At 46.6% G+C, this 24,217-nt stretch overlaps 1 protein-coding gene across 2 annotated transcripts in view; it reads right to left on the bottom strand.

Annotated features, from left to right (window-relative positions):
- The window catches only part of Tmem63a (transmembrane protein 63A), a 38,689-nt gene that overhangs the window by 3,659 nt on the left and 10,813 nt on the right, over window positions 1-24,217 (bottom strand). The window contains exons 4-22 of one of the 2 annotated variants that reach the window (XM_076831466.1): window positions 22,596-22,662; window positions 21,307-21,344; window positions 18,726-18,868; window positions 17,952-18,003; window positions 17,449-17,557; window positions 16,176-16,246; window positions 13,210-13,290; window positions 12,797-12,920; window positions 12,560-12,693; window positions 11,301-11,438; window positions 9,948-10,101; window positions 7,524-7,630; window positions 7,292-7,378; window positions 6,670-6,732; window positions 4,492-4,654; window positions 3,706-3,811; window positions 2,566-2,733; window positions 1,674-1,789; window positions 1,268-1,330 (exon numbers count right to left, since the gene is read on the bottom strand). In XM_076831466.1, coding sequence (XP_076687581.1) covers window positions 1,268-1,330; window positions 1,674-1,789; window positions 2,566-2,733; window positions 3,706-3,811; window positions 4,492-4,654; window positions 6,670-6,732; window positions 7,292-7,378; window positions 7,524-7,630; window positions 9,948-10,101; window positions 11,301-11,438; window positions 12,560-12,693; window positions 12,797-12,920; window positions 13,210-13,290; window positions 16,176-16,246; window positions 17,449-17,557; window positions 17,952-18,003; window positions 18,726-18,868; window positions 21,307-21,344; window positions 22,596-22,662 — 1,984 coding nt within the window. The remainder of the gene's footprint in view (window positions 1-1,267; window positions 1,331-1,673; window positions 1,790-2,565; window positions 2,734-3,705; window positions 3,812-4,491; window positions 4,655-6,669; window positions 6,733-7,291; window positions 7,379-7,523; window positions 7,631-9,947; window positions 10,102-11,300; window positions 11,439-12,559; window positions 12,694-12,796; window positions 12,921-13,209; window positions 13,291-16,175; window positions 16,247-17,448; window positions 17,558-17,951; window positions 18,004-18,725; window positions 18,869-21,306; window positions 21,345-22,595; window positions 22,663-24,217) is intronic. The other variant, XM_076831467.1, reaches the window with a different exon arrangement.

Genomic DNA, 24,217 nt, shown 5'->3' with positions numbered 1-24,217 from the left:
GTCAACAGATAGGGGAGTTAGTGTCTGGGTGGTGGCAGGCATGAGATTCCATACCCATTCCCCTAGGGCCCCTCTTTCCAGCCGAAGGACCCATGCAAAGAAATAACAGCATCACCTTAGGACATCAGGGCACAAAATATGCCAATTGCAGAATTTCCCAGCAGCCAGGGCAAAACAGAAAACACAACCAATGATACAGTTCTCATGATCATATAGAAGGAAGCACAACAGAAAAGTTTTCTGCATTTCTCAGAAGAAACAACTTCCTAACAATGGATTCTAGGAGAACTTTCACTTTATATAGGAAACAAGTCTATCTAGAGGCAAGACTGTAGAAATTATGCATCCTCCCCACCCCAGGCTCCAGCCCACCTCCAATACCCCTCCCCAGTTTTCATTCTCAGCCTGGGTCTGCCCCACCCCTCCCCAGACCCAGGCTGAGAATGAAACACTTACACCCTCCCACTGCCCTGCTCATCCCTTGCCTGGCTTGCATAGCCACAGGTGTCTCTGGGTAATGAATCTCTCTGAAGACCTTTTCCTCTGGGGCTTGTCCAAGGACAGACACTGATAAGAGTGCCTGACATAGAGGAGGCAGACACTGGAAAGAACACTGCTAATGAGATCAGCCACCACCTCGGCCTCACATATGTCAGGATGACCAGCAGTCACAGCTCTGGCATCCTGTGGCTTTGGGATCCTGCCCCACTCTGGGAGGAGGACACTGGAGACCAGAGGCAAGGTGAACTGGCCCAGTAAGAGTCCTGGTATCTTTTGAGCATTATGCCTCACTCTGAGGCAGGTGCATCATCCATTTGTTGAACTCAAGGGGGGATTACATTGACACCTCTTGGTGCCTAGTGGAGGACCACACAGTGGGTGAGTGACTGGTGCTAAAGCTTCGTCCAACCACAGGGCTCCTGATGGCATCACTATGCCCCAGACTCATCAGACATTAGATATGCAGAGAGGGAAAGTGAGCATGGAACTGAACCTAGGGGGATGGGCGAACATCCACTAAGACCAATTATCTTCCCAGTGACTGATGTGGCTTCAGATATGCAGGTTAAAATATCCAGAGGGACTAGGAATTCTTTCTCCATTCACATTAATTCCGAAACTTGCCTGCCATGTGATCAAGGGATTTCTATCCTAACAAGAGACGATCAAAGCACATCAGCCAGAACCTGTCTGAAGGGAACCTCTACCACCAGAGTGAGACAGAGCAACAAGCACTCAGAGGTAAAGATAGATAAAGACAGCTTACTGTGAATGGTAGGGGCACCTGGGCCTCCGTCTCACTTCCTTTGTCACTTGATGATTCTTCTGTCTGCAGATAACAGCAAAGACGAACAATGATAAACAAAACTGATCTCCCTGAACTAGCCCCTCCAAACCAACCTCCAAACAAATGACTTTTAACATACAGAATAACAGTACCCCCTGGCACCAGGCTCCCAGCAGCCCAGCCCCAAGTGGGATAGGGTATGGGTGCTGGGAACAGGGATGAGAGAAAGGAGGGAAGCTTCATATCCCACCCAACTACCCACGCCTTTCCAAGGAATAAATACAATCTGGAGAAGGCTGTTGCTGTGTGGATATGGAAGGGGTGGAGGGGAACCCGCCGTCTTCTCCAGCATCCTCGCTGGGCAGCAGAGGAGGGGGCCCTGTACCTTGTAGTTCAGAGGGCTGAAGTGCTTGAAGCATCCAAAGCAAGTGTAGGCCAGGCAGACCAGGATGGTGAGCAGCACAACCAGGAAGGCGAACAGGGTGGCAGGGGCCTTCAGACCTGGGGACAGAGATGCCAGCCTTGGAGGAAGGGGTGGGGGCCACGCCTGGTGCAGGAATTGTGTGTGAATTCTCCCTAACCTCACCCCACCCCACACTCCAGCAGGTAGAACGGTGTTCTCACAGCCAGGAGCACACAGAGTGACCCGTGGAATGGTGACCATTATCCCTGGTCAGATTTCAGGCACTGGGAGGCCAAGTCAATGGCCATTTACAGCATCCTTAGGAGGGGGACAGTTCCCTCCAGTCTCTGGGAGAGACAACCCTGGGCTAGGCAGGATGGAGGCTCTCCCAGCCTGACTGTGGCAGAGTCACATGTCTTCTTTTTCTTTTTCCTGAAAGGGTCAGTTTTCCCTCCAGCATGCCCCATCTCCTCTGTTTTATAAGTTGTGAGGACCTGGATCCCTCCACAACACCCAAGCAATCTGGACCAGTTTTCCCATACCCTTGAGTTCGGTGCCACCAGAATTGATAAAGGGAATGTCTTCTCCCTAAGGAGGTCTGAGGCAACTGACCAGGCCTTCAGGAGGTTATACGCGAGCTTCAGCTAGCTCGGGGTCTGGGTTGTTAACACCACATTCTAACTGGTTAACCAACCTACCCTCCCCCTGGAGCACCACATTCTGATTGGATGCCCAACCAGCCTCATCCTGGGGCACCATGTTCTGATTGGACACCAAGTTGATACCATTAAAGCAGCGAAGGATCTGAAAGGCTGGTAGGGATGCAGGAATAGGAGGCCAAGGGCTGGGCCCCCAGGTCAGAAAGGCCACTCACCCAGGCGCAGGAAGGAGAAGAAGAAGAGCCAAAAGAGGCAGAGGATGGGAGCAGCCAAGGCCTGGTTCACTGCAGCAAAGTGGATCCTCTTCTCCAGCTTGGCGGGAAGGTAAGCGAAGTAGAGGTTGTGTCGATCCACCATGTGCTTGAGCAGAATGTAGATGAGGCCTGCAGAAGTGAGGCTGTGAGCTGGAGTCCCTGCTAGGCCCCAAGGGCATCTCTGCCCGTCTCCTCAGGATAGCAATTTTTGGCATGGAGTAGTGATCAGGCTGCTGATCTGTGGCTTAAACCTGAAATTCGGCAAAATGTGCAACCTACCTGCTGGTTCTCTATTTCTCTTCTGTCTCTTTCCTCACTTTCTCCTGACCCCCAAAGAATGGCAATGTCTGTGATTCTGTCCCCATGGAACAATGAAATTCTAGAATCATCTTGGGAAAGGCTGTTTCACATGGAGATGCCTGCCTCAGTCTTCCCAGCCTCAGTCTTCCTGGCCCTCCCATACTGAACCCCCATACTTTAGCACCCCATGCCCTCCCGCATCCTCACAGTCTACAGATGCCCAAAGATCGTACTCCAAGGGGAGGACACAGAAGGTGGGTGCTACCTTTCCTACCTGCCAAGTTCTGTTTTTTGTTTGTTTTGCAGTACTGGGCATAGAACCTAGGGCACTAGACATGCTAGGCATGCATCCTGCTAATGAGCTACACCCCCAATCCCTCTTGGTTGATTCTTTAGCAGTAAGTAACACAGTGCAGTAATAACCAAAGTTCTCACTTTGGAGATAAGGTTGTAGCTCTTTGTAGAGCAGGTCTTTGCATGCACAAGGCCCTGAGTTCCATCCCCAGGGGAGTAAAAAAAAAAAAAAAATCAACCAAGAATAATATAGTCTGCTAGCCAAAGAACCTCATACTGGCACAAGTATACTAAGGGATTTCATAGCTGGGAAGCCAGTGGAAGGAATTTATTTAAAGATAAAATGAAATTTGGTGTCCCATGTGGTTCCTTGGCAGCTTTTGGTTCTAATGGCTATAAGAGGTCCATTGTGTCCAGGATCCACAATGTCCTGGTGATGACTTTCTCTAGGAGGCTTGGTGGAATCAGCTGCCCACATACCCTGGAACAGGCCCCAGGGCCACTTACCAAATGGCACGATGATGGGGCAGGTGATGCTGTAGGCCATGATGACAGTGAAGACGCACAGCATCCATGCATACATGGCTCCAAACTCATACTCGAAGGCCTGGTTCTGGGAGGAAGAAGTGGTAAGGAGCTCATGACACCACTCGGTGCAGTCCAAGCGGTGGCCTAAGCTGGGTTAGGGAGGATTTGGAAAGTAGGAGACTTCTGGAAGCCTTTGCTATCCCTCCCCAAACCTGATCCAGTTTCTCTTGTGGTGTTGGGGATCAAACGCAGGCCTTGTGCTTGCTAAGCAGGAGGTCTATCACTGAGCTATATCCCAAGCCCAGGAATTTGTGGATTTTAGTTGTTTGTATGTATGTATATGGGACCAAACTGGTTAAAATGTAAAAATCCTTGCCAGGCGTGGTGGTGCACACTTGAAATCCCAGTGACTTGGGAGGCTAAGACAAGAGGAACACAAATTTGAGGCCAGCCTCATCAACTTAGGAAGTCATTTCAAAATAAAAAGGTCTGGGGGTGTAGCTCAGTGGTAAAGCTCTCCCCTACTCCCCATCCTAAATTTAAACCCTATTACAAAAAGGAAAAAAAAAATCCCAAAGTTCTCTCCTCTAGCCCATGAATTAGAGTGGAATCTAAACGGTGACATTCCAGGTTCCAAAGTAGCTTCTGGCAGAAGTGGCCCTGGATGAGGTTTGAGAAGCCTTTGGCCCAGTGCTTAGCACTAGTAGGTGGCCAAGTAAATCCAGGTCGGGGGCTCTAGCAAGGGAGTCAGAGAGGGGATGGTACCTGCTTGACATTCCGGCGGTCAGCGGCTGTCTTGGCCATGATCATGCGGAAGGTGTAGAGGATGAGGCCTGGCAGCCGCAGCAGCTCCATGCCGTTGCCTATGAAGGCTGAGGCGATGATGTAGTTCACAAAGAAGGCACCCTGGTCTGGCAGGAAGACGCACCTGGGGAACCCAGCAGGGTCTGTAAGCTGGCAGCCAGGGAGCCTCCTTCCCACCAGAGGGAGAGGCAGGAGCCCCTTGGAGGGCTTCAGCCTCATTCTCTAATTCCACATGTATTTGTGGAGCACATCTATATGCCAGGCGCAGAGACTGAAACTCAGCCTTCCACTCTGCTGTCCTTGCATTTACGTGCTGTCTGGGGGATACACACAAATATCCAAATATACTGTATGCCAGGCAAGTGCTCCAGGGGAACTCAAGCAGGGCGGGATGTCTACAATGTTAGCAGGGTGGTCAAAGAGGCCTCTCTAATGAGCCCACACTTGTGCAGACACGCGAAGGAGCAAAACATGTAGATGCCTGAGCAGGGGGCGTTTCAGGCAAAGGGAACCCCAGACAGCCCCACCTCCAAGGAGGTGTGTGCCTGGCATTTCCAAGGAACAGCACAAGGGTGGGGGACCACGCAGACAGCTACTACTGTCATCCTCCCAGCTGCGTGCTGGATGAGGGCAGTGCTGGGAGGAGGGAGATATGGTCATGGGATTCTGGATCTATCTTAGAGATAGATAGACTGGGTGTGGTGTGGGAAAGAAAGGAGATAGGTGAACTCCAAGGGTTTTTTTGCTGCAGAAACTAGAAAGACATTATGGAAGGGCGGGGAACTGTGGGAGGGCAGATTTGGGAATAAAAAGTCAAGCATTTGGTTTTGAGAAAATTAAAATCTGCAATGTCCAGCAGAGATCAGATGGAGTTGAGATAGGGATTGGGATTTGGATAGAAGAGTCTGCAGGTGCAGTGTAGAGTGATTAACGTGGGAGTGTCTGCTCTCTGAGTGTGTGTGCACGTGTGTGCTGAAAGCCACCCTGCCTCAGAGTTACATCCCCAGTAGCACTGAAGTCAGGGATGCACCTGAGGTCACCTAGAGGGGGACTATAGATAGAGAACCAAGTGTGAGCCCTCAGGTAGCTAATGTCTAGGTTAGGGAGATTTGAAGGATCTAGGAAGATGCCACCACTGGACAGGATTGCTGAGAGCAGAGGCCCAGAGCTGAGTGAAGATAGCGTTTCAAGGGAAGGGAGTTAGAATCAAATGTGTCAGATGTTGCTGATAAATCACAGAAGATAGGAACTAAGAGCTGGCCGTTGAATTTGGCAATCTGGAAGTTACTGTCAACCTAGACAAGAGCTGGGTGGGTACAGGCATGGCTGCCAGCTCCTGAATCATTGCTCTACCCAGAAAAACTCACTTAAAATAATTGGCCCCATCCTTACAGGTAGGGGCCAATGAAAACATACCCTTGGAAGAGTTAATCCCAGGCCTCTGGGCCTATATTTAGCCCCAAAGTACAATGCAATAGAGGCTGGGCTTAAATCTCAACTCTGTCTAATTAGCTGGGTAACCTTAAATGAGTTAACCAAAATCTCTGTGTCTCAGTCTCCTCATTTGTAAAATGGAGATAATAATAATAGGTACCTCATAGCTTGTTACGAAGGTTAAATGAGAAAAAGATATATAAAGGAATTAGCACAGCACTTTTGTAATTAACATTATTGTTCAGTGGGTGTGGTATAGGTCAACAATACTAATAAAACACACATCAGCCATAAATTGAACCCCATTTTCCCAACAAAAATAATCCCCAGACCAGACAGTCTCTCCGGCTGCTGTACTTAATTATTATCCTCCTTCCCTGCTCCCTGGCACCACAGAGACCCAGCAGTTCCTTTTCCCTGAGCGGCTCTGTGCTCAGTAAGTAAGAATCAAAGAATAGAAATGACTGTTGCTGAGTTTTGGCCTAAAAGATTAATCACATTTCTGCAAGGGTAGCACAAAGTGGGTCAGTTCCCCTGGTGTGTATCAGGCACCTGTCAGGGGTACTTATAATACCCCAGGCCCTACGTTGGGGGTAGCAAGATGCCTGACTACCACCCCAGCCCTTCCACTGTGGCCCTGGACCAAGGACCTGTGGACCTGGACCCAGGATGGTGGTTCCAGAACTCCATCTGTCTGATACTTACTCCAATCTGATAGAGGTCTCAGAGGAAGTTTTGTCAAAGAGCCACCGGAAGAAAAAATCCAGACTGAAACACAAATGAATCTCAGTTTATTTCTTTTCTTTTTTGTAGTGCTGGGGATGGAACCCAGAGTCTCACAGATGCTCTGCAACTGAACCACTGGGCTACCCACCCCCAGCCCCTAAGAGTTTAGTTCTAACACTCCATGTGACCACGATATATTTTCATCTTGTTCCACTCTAAAAACAGGCCAGATCTTAAGATCTACCTTTGTTCTCTACAATGCCTCTTGCTACAACGTGAGTCATTAGGGCTTTTTAAAAGTTTTTTTTTAAACTTCCCTCCCTCCTTAAGATAATCACAGCTCTGATTAGACCCTCCCTAAGAAGAAGTCCCTAATAAGTTCTGTGTGCAGACTTTTTTTTTTTTTTTTTTTTTTTTTAAGGAAGATGATATTTTCAGGAGAATCAATTAACCAGTACAACTGGAACCCAAGTAAACAGCACAGGCTTAAAAGTTGTTAGGGAGTTGCATCTGCTCCAAAACTATTCACATTCTCCTTGGGGCAAGCCTTCCCAGAGGTGGCCCTAATTCTGAATTTAGGACAGGAGGCAGAGGTGTATACCTGGTGAGGCCCAGGGAGGGCAGAATCAGCACCATGAAGATCAAGAATATGTAGACCTTGGTCATCATGATCCGGTTTTCTCCTGACCTGCAAGAAGTCAGAGATGAGTATTTATGGTCCCCTAAAAGATCCAGGTGCTCCCAACTAAGGCCCTGCTATGTGCCCATTGCTCCGGCTTGGAGTGTCAGAGACGTCCTTTTTAGTGGGGGGACGTTGAGGCTCCGGCACTCACTTGGTCCAGTGAGACTCCAGCAGCGTAGAGTAGTAGACAATGGATGGGAGCAAGGCCGAGAAGGACCAGAGGAGGAGTGTTGGGAAGAATTGGCTGACAATCGGGTTCTGGAAGACAAAGTCCATAGCAGAGAGACTTGGAGGGGCTCTGGGCCACAGGGGTTGACCTGAGGGCATGGTGGCTCAGTAGACTCTTGGGGCAGAGTCTTGGTCATCCTCCAGAATCAATGTTGTGCTGGATACAGGGTAGACAGTTCTCAAATATTGATCAAATAAACAATAATAGCCCCTTATGATTCTATAGCTCTTTATAGCAAAGAAGGCAATTTCACACATAACAGAACTCCATTTATCTGATGGACAACATCTCTGTTCCCTATAGAAAATGAATGGCTGATGCTAAGGAAGACCAAAGCTTAAGACCAGGGCCCCTCTCCAGTTGGCCTTTCCACTCAGCTCCCACTAGTCCAACTGCAGCTTACCAGGACACTGTGCTGTTTGATCCCAATCCTGTTATGCTGGTTATACTTGTTATTGTCATTATATGACTTAACTTATTATTTTCACTGATTAAATGGACATAAAAATAGGAAGAAATTCTCTTTGAATACTAAACTGGGGCTGAGAGTGAGGTTCAATGGCAGAATATTTGCCATCGCCCATGTGAGGCCCTGGTTTCCATCCCCAGCACCTTGAAAAACAAATAAACCAACCAATGAAAGAAAGGGAAAGGAAGAATGAACAAATGAACTAAGCTAGATATTTTGAAAAGATTTATAAAGGCAATTTCTTAAAAGTGCTGTTGAATCAGATAAGAGTAAATTAACTGTAAAAGACCAAGGGATATGAAATCTAGAAGGTTTTATACTTGGAATGGCTTTGCAAGTATCTTTTAAGTCCTTGCTTTGCTTTATTTATCTATTTTTAGGTGCTGGGGTTAGAACCAGGTCCTTGCACATGCTAAGTACTTGCTCTACCACTGAGCTTTGTCACCAGACTAAATTCTTACTGTATTTTAAAGAAACCCAAGCTGGGATCACAAATGATGTGAGTGTAGTTTATGTAAAATAGACAAAGAGGAACCCAACCCAGCAAATCCATCTTCAAAAGAACAGATCTTGTCCCTATAAAAGATTACCAAAGGCAATAAGCATTTACCTGCTGTAAATCTAAATCAAACTGCTGGATGTATACCTAGGTAGCCCTTTTACTACATATAAGTTAGATAAGAGCTCTAACCACACACCAGTTCACTGGATCATTATCACAACCTGAGCATTCTATGGCAGGTATTCCAACCCAGCTCCTGGGTGAAACACTCAGGACCAGAATTCATTACCCAGGGATGATTAGCCCAGTGGAATTGGAAAAAAAGAAAAAGAAAAAAGATCCAGGTAGATATTTTAGCAAAATTAAGTATGGGAAAAATGTTTCTCAATAGATGTCTATTTAGAGGGTGTTCAGGCTGTTATTCTAATGATTCATCTTTGCTTTTTGTTTTGTTTTGTTTTTGAAACATGATCTCACTAAGTTGCTGAGACTGACCTCGAATTTGCAATCCTGCCTCAGCCTTCCAGGTTGCTAGGTTTACAGCTGTGTGCCCACACATCTGGCCATCTAAGATGGGGTTTTTGTTGTTTTGTTGTTTTGTTTGTTTGCTTGCTTTTTATTTGGTACCAGGAATTGAACCCAGGGGTGCTTAACCACTGAACCACATCCCCAGCCCTTTTTATTTTTTATTTTGACACAAGGTCTTGCTATGTTGCTCAGACTGGCCTCAAACTTGTGATCCTCCTGCCTCAGCCCCAAGCCACTGGGATTACAGGCATGGGTCACTGTGCCCCCAGCTAAGGTATTTTGAAAATCATTCATTAACTACATAGAACAAATAACTTTAAAACAAGATTGTGAACATAAAGAAATCATCATCCATGATCCTGCCACCTCAATCAACAAAGTGCTTTTCATTCCTTCCTGTCCCTTCTCCATAGTGTCTACTATTTACACGAATCACTGTTTAGTCCCTGGAACCATTGCTTAGAGATAATTTTACATCCTGCTTTTATCATAAGTCCCTCCTCTGTGCCACAAAATCTTTACAATTTTTATTAGATGCTTAACATTTTATCAGGCTGAATATATCTCATTCTCATTCGGCTCAAATGATCCCTCCTGTTGAGCATTTTTAGATTGATTCCATTTTAACTTAATATATGTATCTACATAGACATATTTACTGTAAAAACACTGTAATAAACATGGCCATGTTAAACCCTTGCTTGGCGTTTAAAAGTGCAGGCATGAGCTGAGTAACTTGGCCTCCTGGTTCAGTCCCCCCAAACCCTTTGACCCTCATTCCTCCCCCACCCATGATGCCCTTCTCTTGCTGGCCCTCCTGGATGGGCCTCGCAGCACAGTCACTCACATTTAATGCATGGATGGGTTTGGTGACATTGAACTTGTCCATGGTGGACAGGATGATGGAGGGTGTGGTCAGGAAAAACAGCACTATGAAGAGGGTGAAGTTGATGCCCAGCCACTGGAGCCACCAGCGGAGGCCCTGGATGGAGAGGTTCTTCCTGCAGAGAGGGGAACACAGGCCCACAGGCTTATCTCCCAGGCACAGGCCAACAGTGCCAACAGTGCTTAGGTGGGTGAGAAGGTCAGATTTAGACATGCCAGGAGACCAGCCTGGGGGCTCTGGCTGAGTGCGTAGTACTTGGCTTTCAGGAGTAAAGGCAAGTTCTCTGCACTGGCCTTCAGCTACAAGAAGGCTGAGTTTCAGTTCCCCAGCTCAGACGGAAAAACACTATTCACTGCTGACGTGGCTCCTGGCCACAGTCTGGGAACCAAAACCTACCAAAGAGGTGTCACGAGCACCCAAACAGACCAAACAAGGCTCCAGCGTGACCTTTTTTCGACATCTGCGATGCCCTGTGACTAGCAACATATTCTTTCCAATGGTACCATAGGTTGGGGTGCAAGGAGGTAACAGGCAGAGAAAAAGGGGCACAGGCACAGCTGGAGCCTGCTCTGGACCCTCATTTCCACCAAGAACAGACCCACAAACCAATCCCAAGGTTGAACCAGGGAGCAAAACTGTCAGAGGCTAAACTTAAATTCAGTGGAGATAGGCATCCAGAACTCCTTCTGTGCAGGTACCAGAGGCCACTCTGGACAGGCAGCCAGGCTGGGCCTCCATCCTCAACATCAACTATACTTAAGTCTCCTCCATGGCTCTGGGGATAGCTTGGCTCACCAGCTGTGCTGTATGTGTAATGTGGTAGCCATAAGCTACATGTGTTAATGAGCACTTGAAATATGGTCTTAACTGAGAAGTGCTAGAAGAATAAAACATGCAATAGCTTTCTAAGACTAAGCATGTAAAAGAGAATGTAAAGAAGTCTCAATTAAAAAATATAATTACCTCTGCCAGTGTTAACATTTTGGGTATATTAGGAGAGATATATTACTAATATTAACTTGAATGGTTTCCTTTTTTAACAGACCTACTAGGAAATTTAAATTACATACAGAGTTCATATTATCTTTTTGCTGGACACTGTTTGAATGCTAGCGAGAAATAGTGGAGGCAAGAACTAGTGTGGCCATCCCAGTTGGGCCATATAGAGTACATCATGGCACCTGGGCCCAGTGAATTACATGAGACATGTGTAGATCTCCACTGAATGTCAGGTTACACCTATGCCCTGGGTGACAGGATGGCCAGCAGGAGCCCAGGTCTCTCTTCCACCGCTTCCCTGGCCTGGGAGCTCACCAGCAGATGTCCTCTGGGTATGAGGCAAAGGTGACTGTCCAGTTGGAGATGCAGAGTTCTCTGCTGCAGGAAGACGGCTGGGGCTCACCTTTGCACCGAAGGCCCTGACACTTGCAGGCGTTGAAGTCTTTCAGGATGCTGCCAGGAAATGCAGAACCAGTCAGGCCCAGCTCAGCTGAGGTACCACATACATCAAACGGTGCCAAGGAAAAGTGGGAGCCGCACGGCACAAGTCTTTCCTTTAACATTCTCTTATTATAGTGAAAGAGGTGTCATGCTTGGCACACTATGTCTTTTTTAAGTTTTTTTTTTTAATCCTTACCCTGCAGCAAAGGATTACTGGTCCCATCTCATACATAAGGAAACAGGCTCACCAAGTTAGCCCACTGTTTGCACTTCCCCGACACAATGCTCCTCCGAGGGCCACTCCCTCCACCTGCCCATGAGGCTGGAGCTCTGATCCGATCCTGCTGCCAGCCCAGGGGATCATATCTTCCCTTCACCCCTAGCCTGACAGCATTAGGCCACATCACACACTGCCTGATCCTAAACTCTCTCCCAGGACACCCACCTGCACCCTCATCATTTCCACTCTTTCCCCCTTTGGCCTCCCATGAAGAACCCAACACCTCTTGACTCCTGTCTCCCTTCCTACTGGCCTCCTCCCACCCCTGGGTCTGAGGCAGGGACCCCAGTGAGTAAAGTCCAAGAGTCTATATCCAAAGTCATCATGCCAGAGTCAGTGAAGGCAGAGGAAGGGACACTGGCGTGGCCTCCTCCTTTCCTCATCCCACTCCCAGCCTACACCCTGCTGTTCCCAAGGCAAGGTGACACCAAGATCTCAGGTGTAGGAGCACTTTATGAGTTTATAGCTCCAGGCTTCCCAAAGCTGTGAATACCATAGTGTCCCCCATGGGTCCTCCCTCCCAGCTACACATTGGGCCTGTGAGCAGAAGCCTCTGCGGTTCTAGAGCAGATGTCTGCAAGGAGGGAGCATCCACTCAGAATGCTAGACACAGAGCCAAAGGGAAGGATCCATGGAGCAGCTGGTGAGAGCCTGGCAGTGGACCAAGCCACATCAGCCCAACAGGGGTCAGCTGAATCACCCCAGGCCAAGCCCTGTCAGCTGTCACACAAACACGGGTTGGGCTCCCTGAAAGAGGAATGGTAGGACGCTCTCTACCCAGAAGAGAAAGCAAGTTATCCAGATGGGGCCTGGGAGTCATCTAAGAAAGGGCCCGGGATGGGCTCCTACTCACTAGGTGGCCATGGACTTCTCCTGGAAGGTGACAAAGGCCATCCCCAGGGGCTGATCCTGGACATGGCATTCCTCTGCCGAGATCCTCTCTATCAGCCTGTCCTTCAGGCGTGTGTAGTAAGAGATGGCATCCTCCTGCCAGAAGACACAACCCCTTGGGGTGATGCGGCCCTGGATAGGTGTCAGGGGCACCCCCACGTCAGTGCCCATGCTCCTGGCTGGGATGTGGGGCCCTCACCCGCTCACAGCCCTGCACTTCACAGCAGCAAAACTGGCCACAGGGCTTGGGGTTGATGAGGGTTGCCCGACCAGTCTTCATCTGCAGATTTGTGTAATAAGTCAGGCTCTTCTCTGTCTTCTTTCTGTAGAGGTGAGAGTGGGGTTGGAGACAGGGCACAAGTTTCAGACTCACAGTTCTATGGACAGGGGTCCCTTGCACACAGTCTGTCACCAGGGCCCCATGCACACTATCTGTCACTAGGACAGAATGGGAGTTGAGTTTTGTGAACCACAAAAGGGAAAGACCACCCTTCTCCCTTCTCAGTGGAGGGATCCCAGGCTAGCAAGGAAGAAGTTGGACATTCAGGGGACAAGGGGTCAGAAAGCTCCAGGACAGGTGAACCAAGGCACACTCCAGCAACCCTCCCTTACCTCTCCCTGCACAGGTAGATGAGCTTGGCCACGTTGTAGCACAGCTGGACATCCACCACCTCACACGTGGGATATGCATCCCTGTGGCCAGGGCGGGCCAAGGCAAAAGACAGTCATTAGAAGAGTGACCAGATCAGGAAGGACAAATTGCCCCCAATCACCAATGGAAAGAATGGTAAAGCATTCAGGCTGCTAGTTTCTGTGCCAGCAGAGACCTCTTTTCTATTTGTCTTTTATTCCCCCAAAGGGGAAAATTTTTGAAATCTGAAATTTCGAAGTTTGAAAAAAATGTTGTTGTTGTTTTTCTTTTGGTGATGCTAGGCTAGAACCCAGGACCTTGCAAATATGATAAGAAAGCATTCTACCCCTGACCTTCATCCCCAGGCCTTTATATTTTTGGAGACAGAATCTCAAAAAATTGCCCAGGTTGGCCTTAAATTTGTGTTCCTCCTGCCTCAGCCTCCCAAGTAGCTGGGATGACAGGTGTGCACTACCACATCTGGTCAAAGAGGCATTTTTTTTTTTTTAATATCCTGAAGGTAATTGTCTTTTTTTTAAAATTTTTATTGTTGGTTGTTCATAACATTACATAGTTCTTGATATATCATATTTGACACTTTGATTCAAGTGGGTTATGCACTCCCATTTTTATCCCGTATACAGATTGCAGAAGGTAACTGTCTTAAAACTGACAAGTTTATATCTACTTGGCTTTCAATCAGCAGGTACTTCTCATGGGGAAATTTGAATACATCAGGGCTGGGGTGTGGCTCAGTGGTGGAACTTGCCCTGGGTTCCATCCTCATCACCAAACAAACAACCAAACAAATCCCACATCTATTATTCCTTCTACCTATCCAAAAGAAGAGATTTATCATTTGTCCTAGGGTAATATCTATCCTGGGCTATCACTGAAATCCTAGTCAGTTCATAAACTTTGTGAAGGTCAGAGACCTTCAGCAGGTCTAATGAAAGCAAAACATTCCAAACAATCAAGTGTCTACACAAGTATCAACAATCAGCAGGGGCTGGGGATGTGGCTCAAGTGGTAGGGAGGTACTGGGTTCGATCCTCAGCACCACATAAAAATAAAATAAAGATGTTGTGTCCATTGAAAACTAAAAAATAAATATAAAAAAACCAATTAGCAAAATATGTACTCAATTATTATTGGCCATGTACTGTTATATATGTTAATATATGTAATCCTCATCATAACCTGTGAGTTTTTGACATTATTCTTTTTTTTTTTGGCAGTACAGGGGATCTAACCTAGGGCCTCGCACATGCTAGGTTAGCACTCTACCACTGAACTGCATCCTCATTCTTTGTCCCCATTTTACAAATGTGTAAACTGAAACCCACAGATTCTAAGTGGCTTTGCCCAAGGTCACATAACTTGTGAGTGGTTGATGTCCATTGCCACCACACAATGTCATCTCACCATACACACAATTGTACTCTTGGGGACATCAAGACCATGTCAATCTCCACCCACTACTCTTCTAAGTAGTGGCAAAAAAAAAAAAAAAAAATCCTGATAAGCTTACATACTAGTGAGAGGACAGCCCATAGATATGGAAATTGTTCAACTAATCAATAGGACTATTTCAGGTCCCAATAAGAGCTTGGAGGAAGAGATGCCCCATTTAAGTATCTCTGCCTCAAGGGAAATTCACACATGGGTTCCCATGGATTGCAATAGCATTCACTAAGAAGGATTCCTAAAATAGGAAAAAGTGTGAGTCATACAATGTTTGCTTGGGAATGAGGGGACCTTTCTTTTCTTCTTTCAGTGTGTACGTGAAGTGGAACTGCTATTTCCAAATGCTGCCTTGCAGGCAATTTGGGGGAATTGTTTCAAGGAATAGAGAAAAATGATTGTGGTGTTGAGACTTTATATGAAATGATTATTTCTAAAATACTTGCAGTTTCTGAAAAAACATTAAATATTCATTCAATAAATTGTAAATATTCCTTTCACAATTCTGTTTATAGTAATAATTTGCTTAGCAAGTGCTTTCTTCATAAAAAGCACAGTTAAACTGTAGCTCACTTTTAGTGCATGCGATAAATTAGTGACTGCTGAATGGATAGGAAAGACCTCAGTAAGGGAGCTTGACCTTCAAGTCCTCCAGCCCTGAGCCTTGGGGGCCTGTTGCTCCACCCCACCCCCTTGCCAGTTGTTCCCTTGGAGGCTCTGGGGCTTTTTCCTGCCTTCGGCTATACTGATCCTCCTGCCTCCACCTACAGGAATTGCACCTGAGGGTCAGCAGGGTCTGTTGGAAAGGAGGTTTTACATGGAAAGCCAGAGCTGGGCAGAGTGCTCCAGCAGAGTGCTCCTTCTGAGTGAGTGGATAAGCCAACAAATGCAGGCACCTGAGATCCTTCTGCCACAGACTGTAGTTCGTGGTTGGCAGAAAAACTCAGCTTACATATCTCTTACTTGGCAAAGTAGACACTCAGACTCCAGGGTGAACAATTTTCAAGATGTTTCTTTGCATCTGTGCCCTGGTCCACACTCTGGACACTATAATCACTGTGGGGCAGCCATGGTTGCTTGCAGAGAATGGGCCCCCCGACCCCATCCCTTGCATAGCACAAACAGAGCCAGCACATAACAGCCATTCAATACCTTTGTGGCAGTGCCAGTCCTTCTCGGATCTCACCTGCATACCCAAGTGGAAGATGTAAGGTGCTCACCTAAGGTACCTGCCTGAGGGTACTATGCTAGGACTATCCTCTGGGACTATCCCAGAGCTTCCCAGACTTGGTTTAGGAAGCCCTGGGATACAGAGAACAGAGCACCTTGACCAGTCCTAGGTTGATGACCATCTAGTCTTTTCAGAACTACACCAACCAAGGCCTCTGCTTGACTCCAGAATGCTCCCTGACAACTTCTCAACATCCTAAACTGTCCCCTGGAGGGACTCAGCTCCCCTTCTGTGTCCCTCAGCCCTGCTTACCGAAAGTGGCTCTCCACTGTCTCTTTTTTGGCATCTCTGGAGAGTCCTGTGATGAATAAGGTCCTTCTCACCTGCCAGAAAAACGACAGGAAGAAAAGTCACTGAGGCAAGCAGGGATCTGAGTGGGCCCAGGTTTGTACCCCATTCAAGCTCCTGAAAGAAAACAATAGAAAATTAGACAGCTTGGGTTTTCTCTTCTCATGGCCTTGGCAAGCCCTGGAGCATGTTATTTATACAGCATCCCCTTCTGGGATACAGAAGAATCCATTTCCAAAGCAACTCTCTGAGCCTCCTTTGCAGGGCAGGAGACTGAGAAAGAACCCAGAGAAGATTGTGATTCAAATGGGTCACACAGAATACAGAGGAAGACCCAGGCCTGGGACCAAGTCACAGAAAGAAGGACTGCCTCAACCTAAACTTTTTTTTTTTTTTTTTTTTTCTGTTTCTGCACTTGAACCAGAGCCTTGTGCATGCTGGCCAATCACTGTACCACTAAGCTACACCCCTAGTCCCTCAAACTAAACTTCTTTACTCAACGTCAGAAAGTACAAGTCCAAACACCAAAGATCAAAGAATGAGTTAGCAAGGGTGTGGATGGAGCAGGGGATTCAATCAGGTCCCTGCTGGAAGGGGAACACCACACAGCTCAGCATGTAAGACAAAAATAGCCAAACACTGACTCTCTCTTGGCCCACTCTATTCTACTTTACAGAGTGTTACTTCTCACTTTCATTTTCAATAAATCTATGCTTTGCCTGTTTAAAAAAAAAAAAAAAGAATGATTTGGGGCAAAATATCCAAATCCTTTATTTTATTTATTTATTTATTTATTTATTTATTTATTTGTTTGTTTGTTTTTTGGTACCAGGGACTGAACTCAGAGTCACTCAACCCCTGGGCCACGTCCCCAGCCCTATTTTGCATTTTATTTACAGAGAAGGTCTCACTGAGTTGCTTAGAGCCTCGCCATTGCTGAGGTTGGCTTTGAACTTGCAATCCTCCTGCCTCAGCCTTTCCCAAGCTGCTGGGGATTACAGGCGTGCACCATCTTGTTTAGCAAAATATCCAAATCTTAAAACAATCCACAGGAAATTAAAACAACAACAACAAAAAGATAATGTCAAGTGAGAGTATAATTATCCAGGCAGATTCTAGAGGCTTCTCCCTGAGCTCATTGCTGTCATGGTCCAATGGCTCAACTGGGAGGCTGTTCCCCTCTGGCTCCCACCCACGCCCCTCCTCACACACGTCCCAGACCCCCTGCCTCACTTACCAGGCTCTCTTCTTTGTACTTGATGGACCGGGTGTGGTGCCGCATGAAGCCCACGGTGAGGATGAGGTAAATGACAGCAAAGATGGTGTGCAGCCAAAGAAGGTCATTGCTAAGGGGGGACACCACCTAACATCAGGGCTGTGCTCCCAGGCAACAGGGTTGGGGGCATGGGCTGAGGCCAGGTGACCTTCAGTGGGCATCATGCTGAGTGCCAATGGTTTCATCACAAGAGAGCATCCAACAGAGGCCATGTAGCCAATGCCCCTTCACCCTCATAAATACTTCAGAGGTCCCTGTCCCTATCCTAAAAAATGAACTCTAGATCCACAGGACCCTCTGTGATTCCTAAACCCCTGCATACAGCAGCTGCCTGCGTCATGTTCACACCTCCAGCTTCAAGAGGCTTCCAGACATAGCCTGCTGCTCTGGACTCTGTCCAGCCTACCCTGGCTCCTCCCCGGTTTCACCCATCAGCACCCCCATACCCAAGGGTCCATACTTACCCAGTCTGCAGGTTTGCTATTGTTGTCCTTCCAAAGCTATAAGGATCTTTGTCTGTGGAGAAGCACAGATAATTAGTTCCAGGTTCACAACAGGGAAGCAGGAAGGGCATAACCAGCCTTGGTTTGGAGCAAGGGCACCTGGCCCAGTCCTAGGATGATGTCCATCTAGTCTTTTCAGAGCTACCCCAACCAAGGCCTGACTCCAGAATGCTCCCTGACAACTTCTCAATCTAACGTGCAGGTAAAGCCAGAATTTTAATTCATCTTGCTTTGAGATTTACAAAAACAGAAATACTTTGAGAAAACTAGAAACATCCTAAACTGTCCCCAAAACTGAGATTGGGAATCGCTGGTGTTATAGGTGGATTCGTGATGGCATCTTGGAAGCTGGGGAGACATGATTCCACACTGACTTCGACTAAGCATCTTCCAGATCTTCAACAGTCGCCTCCTGATTTGGGTGAGGGCAGGAAAGTATAAAACACTTTCTAAAATTCCCTGATCCGATTCCATAAATGTTTGGGTCTTTTTTCCCTTCTTTTTAGATAGATCCAGAAACTGATATTTAAGGGGTCTCAGTTTTTGACCCACATTTGGAGCAGATTCTCCTCTAGATCTTCAGTCAGATAGAAAAATTTTCAAAAGTCACCTCAAGGCTGTCTCACATCTGAACAGAGGCCTGACTCCTGGGCCTGGACTATCACAATGAACCCTTTCCCCAGGGCCACTCCTCTGCACCATCCCAACACAGACAAGGATGAGAAGGGGTGTTACCTAGCAAGTCTCCTGAGAGGTTGACAGGCAGGATGACACACAGGGACAAGAAGCTGACCACCACCAGCAGGAAGATGATGTGCCTCTGGAAAGACAGGTAGTGGATGGCATCCTCCCCACACCACTCCAGGATCTGGTCATCACTGGCCAAGACACACATGGAATCTTAATAAGTAGTGATAACAGCTGGGCCCCGGCATGGATTGGCTTATCTAATCCTTATGACAATCCTGTGAGATACTCTGCTGTTATTCCTCCTTTTTTTTTTTTTAAATATGTGTGGATACAAAGGTACAGAAAATTGCATAGCTTTCAGACCTACACAGTTTGTAACAGTAGAGCTACGTCATAATATTCAGGACCTACCCTCTTACTAGTGGGGCAAAGGTACTGCTGCAGCCCCACTTCATATTGCCAGAAACATCTGTGCCCATGTTATGCAAGTGTGAGGTATGTAGACACACAGACCCTTTTTGCTGCTGGAGGTCACATTTGGATTTGGAGTGTGCCCAGGCCCATGGTCCCACCCTTTCTCCTGTCTGCCCTGCAGGTGAGGTGACAGAGAAGGTAAGCCAATGTTCATCCAACTGCACCTGCCACCTCCCTGTGTCCCTGGCCATGGCCCCAGAGACAGGGAGGTGGTAGTCTGCTCCACCATTTTCCACCCTCTGAAGTGCCGCATTAAGAAGCTCTGGGTCAGCTGGGAAACTGGAAAATTCTAGGCTCAGACAGCCAGAATTCCTTGCTGCAGAGGGAAAAGGGGCAGGTGCTCCACTTGTACTCACTCTCCTGACAGGAAGGGATCCCAAGACCCTCCCTTCCAGAAGGCCTGGAAAGCAATGCACTGGAAGAGCTCAAAGAAGCAAGTATAGCATAAAGAACCAGTCAGAAAGGTGTCAGTGTGGGCTTTGCCGTCAGAAACCCAGTTCAAGCCAGGCAAAGTGGTGCATGCCAATTATCCCAGTGGCTTAAAGGCTGAGGCAGGAGGATCGCAAGTTCAAAGCCAGCCTCAGTAACCACTGAGGCACTAAGCAACTCAATGAGACCCTGTCTCTAAATAAAATGCAAAATAGGGCTGGGGATGTGGCTCAGTGGTTCAGTGACCCCAAGTTCAATTCCCAGTACAAAAAAAAAAAAAAAAAAATCCAGTTCAGCCACCTCTGTCTGAGAGCAGATCCTACGGCCTACCTGAGCCTCCGCCCAGAACAGGAAACTGTCCACTACCTACTTCATCAGCCTAGTAAGATTCAAAAAGACAGTGATCACCAAGTACCAAATGCTGCAACTGAGCACCAGAGGATGCTTAGAAATATGCATGTGAATGTGACTTCTGCTTCCCCTCCACCTCCAGGACAAAGCTTGGCAATGACTACATGCTTTCACTTCTAAATAAGCCACCCCTCCTCTATATTTTAACATCACTGAAATGGGGTGTGCCCTACAGTTATAGTTGATGGTAGCTTAAATGGCAGCATTTTCTTGCTTTTAGTGTTATAGCAAAATAATATATAGCTTCCAATGATGGCTTCTTAGACTCAAGTGGCAGAGCAAAGATTTCTCCAGCCCCAGTAATCCCAGCTCCTTTTACATGAGAGGTGATAAACCAGTTCTTAATCACCAAGAACCTCTCTTAGATTTCTCTCCATGGGCTCCAAGTTTTTTAAAACAGAAAACTTTTAAACAAATGAGCCAAATGTATTTTACTTATCTACTTTTCACTCATTCAAAAATATGTACACCTGCCTAACAAAGCGTTTACCCACATCTAGACAGTGTTAAATATTAACTAGAATAATTCCTGCTTAAGGGGAAAAAATAACGTTAGCTATGTAGCAACATGAAGAAAAGGACATCATGGAATTGATGAAATATAGTGGCTGCAGAACATTGAGTAAGTTCCTCTTTCTGGGCCTCTGATATAACACAGGTCTGGCCCAATTCAAATGTACTACACGTGAGAGATAAATTGTTGACTTTGGTGGGAGTTGTTCCCAGAGACACTGGCAGGAGACAGAGCCATGTGATGCCAGTGAACTCTGGCCTGCATCAGGAGGAGAGGTGGCTTATTTAGAATATTTTGAAATTCCATGGATTATTCTGGGGAAAAAAAAAAAAAAAAAAGTTCATCGCTACTTTAAGAAACCTTGGGGAGGCTGGGTTGTGACTCAGTAGTAGAGTGCTCACCTAGCATGCATGAGACTCTGGATTTGCTGCTTAGCACCACATAAAAATAAAATAAAGATATTGTGTTCACCTAAAACTAAAATAAAGAAAGAAAGAAACTTTGGGGTCCAACTGCAGTTTGGAAACCCTGAACGGTGTACCTCCAACAGAACTGTGTACCCTCCAGCATCTAGGCTTCAGTCCTACAGGCCTCCCTGTGACCCTGATTCAGGAGCCTCAAGGGCCACCTTTATTTTTAGTCCCCACATATTGCTTTGGACCTGAACTGAAAAGTATCTAAGAGATCACATCCCAGGATCAAGCACCTTGGCTTTTTCCTCCTGATTGATCAAACACCTGAACAAAGAAGCCCAAACAAAGCCACCTGCCCCCAGCAGCTGCCCTCTAGTGTACTCACTGCAGGCGGAAGATCGCAGTCAGCCAGGGGCAGCATCCCTGGAAACAGAGAGAACAGGGATTGGCATCCAACATCTGTGTCTTGGGGGAGGTAGATGTAATCATTATCCTTGAGATTATGTTCTTTGCAAGATGTTCCCCATGCCTGGAATTCTTGCTGAAGTCTATCAAATTTTGACAATTAGTGTTACCACATAAGCTCCAGGGTCACATCACAAAACATGGACCAAGAGCAATAATGACAGGCAGAGTGGGTCACAACTATAATCCCAGCTTCTCAGGAGGCGGAAGTAGGAGGATAGAGTATGAGGTTGGGGAAACTTAGCAAGACCTTGTCTTTAAAAAAGAAAAAGAAAACAAACAAACAAAAAAAAAGAAGTGCTAATGAAAGCTCAGGGCAGATGCAGAGAAAGTGATATGGGCTTCCATTAGACCGTTTCAAAGTGACCTAATGAGGTAGGACAATGAGAGGAAACAAGCCTAATAAATTGAACAATCCCCTGGAGTGAGATTTAGAGAGAGAAAGGGGTGTGTATGTGGGTTTTACTGTCCTTCACATCTTTTAAACTTAACACCCCCTAAAGCTGGACTGTTATCCAGCTGGAAAAGACAAATATTTGTTCACCATTTATTCAACAATGACTGAGCACCTCCCAGGTACCCGGTGCAGGGGAACAAGGACAGATAAGGCAGGGTTCCTACCTACATCTGGCTCACAATCTAGCAGATAAGTCAATAATTAACTGTAATACCAAGCCATAAGTATATGAGACAAGTACTGGGCGGGGCACAGTGGTGCACACCTGTGATCCCAGTGGCTCAGGAGGCTAAGGCAGGAGGATTGTGAGTTCAAAGCCAGCCTCAGCAAGGGTGAGGCGCTAAGCAACTCAGTGAGACCCTGTCTCTAAGTAAAATATAAAAAAAGGGATGCTGGGGATGTGGCTCACTGGTCAAGTACCCCTGGGTTTGGGTTCAATCCCCAATACGAGAGAGAAAGAGAGAGAGAGAGAGAAGTGCTGGGACACCCCAGAGGATTCCATTGCCCTTTCTGCTTGAGAGTTGATCAAGCTTCACAATGCCAGGTCTCCATCCAGCTGCCATCTTCCCTGTGGTACTTCCAAATTCAGGTGCCTTGGTTAATGTAGAGAAGAGCTTTCTCCAGCACCAGCCACCCAGGAACCACAGGAGGTAGTTAGCCACTGAACCAAGATTACAACTGCCCCCACCCCACTAAGCATTACTGCAGGTTCCCACCCCTAGCCACACTCCAATTGTCCTTTGGATACCAACCAGCTCATTTTCAAAGTCATGTTGCCCTGAAGAGGAAGTCGATGACAATCTCTGGAATCTGGACTCACTAGGGACACAAAAGGAAAAAAGAAATACATGATTCTAAAAAAATTAAAAGTCAAAAAAATTATATCCAGGATTTTGCTGCCCAATCTTAAAGGTCTGTCCCTCACAATCTAGCAGATAAGTCAATAATTAATTGTAATAACAAGCCATAAGCCAAAGCTACTATCCCTCAATGGTTCTGAAAAATACAGTCAAAGATAACACCCATTCCCAAATACAGCATAAAACTTTGTTATGTGAAATTAATAACATGGGGTCAGGGCATCAATAGACCATCCCTGTGTGCTCACAACCTCCAAGCTCAGCACAGGACTCATCCACCTAAAGGGACTTCAAAATGCCACCTGTTTATAAGAGACCCCCTAAAATATCAAATAAAATTGGGAATAAATACTGTCTTTGGTCCTACCCTGGTGACCTAGAATGACAGAGAATCAGAGTTCAACTCTGGAGAGGGGACCTGAGAAACAGACACTCCACAGAAGGCAGCAGACTGCACACTCTACCCAGGGAGGTAATACCAGAAAGGAGGAATGCAGGACCTTTCAGGGCCCTGTAACTGGAGTGAGGGGGAGGGAGAAGAGGAAGCAGAGGAAAGGGGGATGGGAAAGAGAAGAAGGGGGAAGGAGAGGGGGGGGAGCAAGAAGGTGAAGAGAAGGAGGGGGAAAAGAGAAAGAGGAGGAGGAAAAAGAAGAGGAAGAGGAGGAAAAAGAAGAACTACAGAGCCAGGCACAGGGGCATATACCTATAATCCCAGTGACTCCAGAGGCTGAGGCAGAAGGACCACAAGTTGGAGACTAGCTTAGTCAACTCAGCTAGACCCTGCTTCAAAAAAAAAAAAAAAAAAAAGGGCTAGGGAGCTAGGTGCAGTGCACACCTGTAAGGCCAACAACTTGGGAGGCTGAAACAGGAGTATTGCAAGTTCAAGGCCAGCCTCAGCAACTTAGTAAGGCCCTAAGCAATTGAAATAAAAAATAAAAAGAACTGGGGATGTGGCTCTGTGGCAAAGCATCACTGAGTTCAATCCCCAGGACCCCAACCCCTACACCCTCAAAAAAAGCCTAGCTATGCCCTGGAGCCATGCTATTAATTTCATATAACACAAGTTTCATTCCATACCTAGGAATGGGTACTGCCTTTGTCTTCATTTTTCAGAGTGAAATGGGTATTGCCATCTTTATTTTTTCACAGCCATTGAGAGTCAGTAGGTTTAGTCCCAAAAATACATGAATAAATAAATAAATACTATATTTTATGAAATCTAAAATATCACTGGTTGTCAGTTGCATAATTATTTCATGAACCACTAAAAAAGAAACAATGTTGCCAATCAAACTGTGACCATCATTGATAAGACACATCTCAATTTCAGACCTGAGAAAATATCAAAATGTGTGTTCTAGGTAGATGAACTGTTATTTTATATTGTGCATTTTAGTCAGATCCTTTGTTTTGAGTACCCCACATTCATAGTGAATTGGAGGTGTCAGCAGTAGGTAAATTTTTGCTTTTCTCCCACTCCTGGACCACTGTCCCACTTTTAAGAGCCTAAAACA

This window comes from Callospermophilus lateralis, chromosome 13 (genome assembly GCF_048772815.1).
Source record: "Callospermophilus lateralis isolate mCalLat2 chromosome 13, mCalLat2.hap1, whole genome shotgun sequence".
Classification (NCBI taxonomy): Eukaryota; Metazoa; Chordata; class Mammalia; order Rodentia; family Sciuridae; genus Callospermophilus; species Callospermophilus lateralis.
Note: the sequence above shows the minus strand (reverse complement) of the source record. Positions and strands in the feature narration are given on the sequence as shown.